At 39.7% G+C, this 2,500-nt stretch overlaps 1 protein-coding gene across 4 annotated transcripts in view; it reads left to right on the top strand.

Moving 5' to 3' along the window:
• The window catches only part of il1rapl1b (interleukin 1 receptor accessory protein-like 1b), a 235,762-nt gene that overhangs the window by 155,059 nt on the left and 78,203 nt on the right, over window positions 1-2,500 (top strand). For all 4 annotated transcript variants that reach the window (XM_084100351.1, XM_084100349.1, XM_084100350.1 and 1 more), the window contains exon 6: window positions 331-405. In XM_084100351.1, the coding sequence (XP_083956477.1) occupies window positions 331-405 (75 nt within the window). The remainder of the gene's footprint in view (window positions 1-330; window positions 406-2,500) is intronic.

The raw sequence follows: 2,500 nt of genomic DNA, 5'->3' as shown, positions 1-2,500 counted from the left end.
GAGCATAAAGCCTGTCACACCTGCGGTTCACTGAACATGGGCTTCGGCAGCTGAAACACTCATCAGTCGTGTGACTTCAAGACACTAAAACTCGATTATTCTAATTGATCACTGATAGGAATGTAATCCACTATAGTTTAGTACCTTGACTGATGGAGTGTTTTCAGTTCTGATATGCTCAAATCAAACCAGTGTGATCGTACTTGTCAAAGACAGTTAAGAATTACTGTCATTTAGGATTTAACGTTTAATTATGCAGCTATATCAGAGACAGATGACAGCATTGACACATAACTAATTATTTGTTTTGTTGTTTGTTTTCCTGTACAGCACCACTGACTGACAAGCCGCCCAAGATCCTCTTCCCGTATGAGAACAAGCTGAGCGTCATGGAGATGCAGATGGGTAAGAACAGCGTGTATCTGCACATTATGATACTGTGAAACTGTGTGTAGGGTCTGGCATTATTGTGTGGTGCTCTGTGTGTGTTTCTGCGCTGCACTGAAATGAATGTGCTGTGTTTGATCACCTGTGTAATGTGTCAGAATCGCACCTTTGCAAAACAATAGAGCTTTTATGTGCCGCATTTCATGGTCGTTTACGGCTAAATGAGTGTCAGAGACACTGACTCGACTGAGTGAACATGAATGATGCCACTGTCACAAAGACTAACTAGGCTCAGATCACTAGAAATATGGAAATAACTCCACTAAACCATGATTTCTGAAAGACTAGAGCAGAAGTGCAGTGCAAATCAACTGTTAAGGTGTCAGGACTGAGGAATCTCTGAGTCTCGGGATAATGTTCTATAGGCATCTAGAAGAGTTAGAGTCTAACCATTCAAATTTATTTCTATAGCACTTTGTTTCATAGCAGCTTTACAGAATATCTTGATGGTAATGTTTAGAATATCTTAATATATATATGCTTTATAGTTGCATTTAGCGGAGTAGAGCTGGGGGCGATACACATTGTACATAGTACATAATATCTTTAGCAAAGAATGAAACAATTCTGTGATCTTTGGATAATGGAGAAAAGAGGCAATCCCAGGGGGCCAGTTCTCCTCAGAGAACTATAGTCAAAGTATAATGAATTTGATAGATATGTTACTCCATTGATTGAACTGTAAGATGAAGTAGATGTTGTCCATCTGGAGCTCAAGCAAATCGTCCAGGAATCCTGACATATTCTCACAGAAGAGAAGTATCTCTAAAATGCAGAAATTAGCTGAAATTAAGCTGTCAGTTTAAGGAAAATCTTGAAGAGGAATTGTTCAAGTTGGTAGATGTTGAAAAGAGAATTCTTTATCTACCGTTTTGTTCATAACTTTTTGACTGGTGTATTTTGACTAAGATTGTAAGGTTGTGGAAGCCGATATGTTTTGTAATGTAGCTGGATGGATTATTACGTTGATATGAAAATGGATTTACTGTATATCTAGATGGAAGTGTTTGCCTTAATGTGATTTGTGGCTTCTACATTAGAAAAAGGCAACTGATCAGAGTAACACACCTGTGAAAAGAAATCTTTGAACTTATGTTTTCTGGCTTGATAATAATGAATAAAACTATATAATTGTATACATTGTGTAAATAGCTATACAAACGTGTCTCATTCCAAATCTAGTGGACTTTCTTTGCCTGTTCTAATAACCCGAGCGCTGTTGTTCTCAGCAAACCCTCCAGCGCTTCCAGCCGAACCCATGACTCCTGACGCACAGTTGAAGCGATGAGGTCTGACACCCGGGCACGAGAGACGGCCACCCAACACTGCCTGACTCACTTGCTAAATGGCACCCGCCTTTTATTTCCATCTGAATGCACCTCTTGAGAATCCAAAACAATGTGCAAGGATGATTGTCAGAGACTCGACAAGAACCCTTTTGGCAAGTGGGTCACCAGTGGATTGGATGGATTAGTTTAGCATTGTACGGTAAAGTTGTGCTTCAGAACGGTCAGGCCTGAAGACGTTGCTTATAAACGGAGTGTAATAAGAGTTTACAGTGTTTAACCCCAGAGGGATGTAAAGAAGGTTAATAGAACGTTGCCTTTCAAAACCGACACGGATGACACTATTGTGGTTAGTTTATTCTTCTTGCCATTTGCAATTTCGTATGTATATATTACAATTCTGTAAGCAAATAAACACAAGAAAGAAGCTTGGTCTCCTCTTCTTGTGTTTATTTCTCCGTCTGTAGTTATGTTGAGATGGTGTTGATTCTGGTGCAGCTGAGCATCATGATGAATCAAAGACCAGCAAGCACTATTATTTCTGGAAAAGCCTACATGTTGTTAGGATTTTATTGCAAATCAGCCTGATTCCATGTGCTAGTGCATAGAACCTTTTCAAAACTGATAATTATATAACTGTGCGAAAGCTCTAGGTTTCCACGTGTCGATTCCTCGGTCCATTGTTCCTCGACCGCTGCGGTTTGGTAAATGTCACAGCTGTGAGGCTGTACGGCAGATCAATATTACATCATTTCTCTCAATTAGAG

Source organism: Abramis brama, assembly GCF_963993115.1.
Source record: "Abramis brama genome assembly, chromosome: 23".
Classification (NCBI taxonomy): domain Eukaryota; kingdom Metazoa; phylum Chordata; class Actinopteri; order Cypriniformes; family Leuciscidae; genus Abramis; species Abramis brama.
Note: the sequence above shows the minus strand (reverse complement) of the source record. Positions and strands in the feature narration are given on the sequence as shown.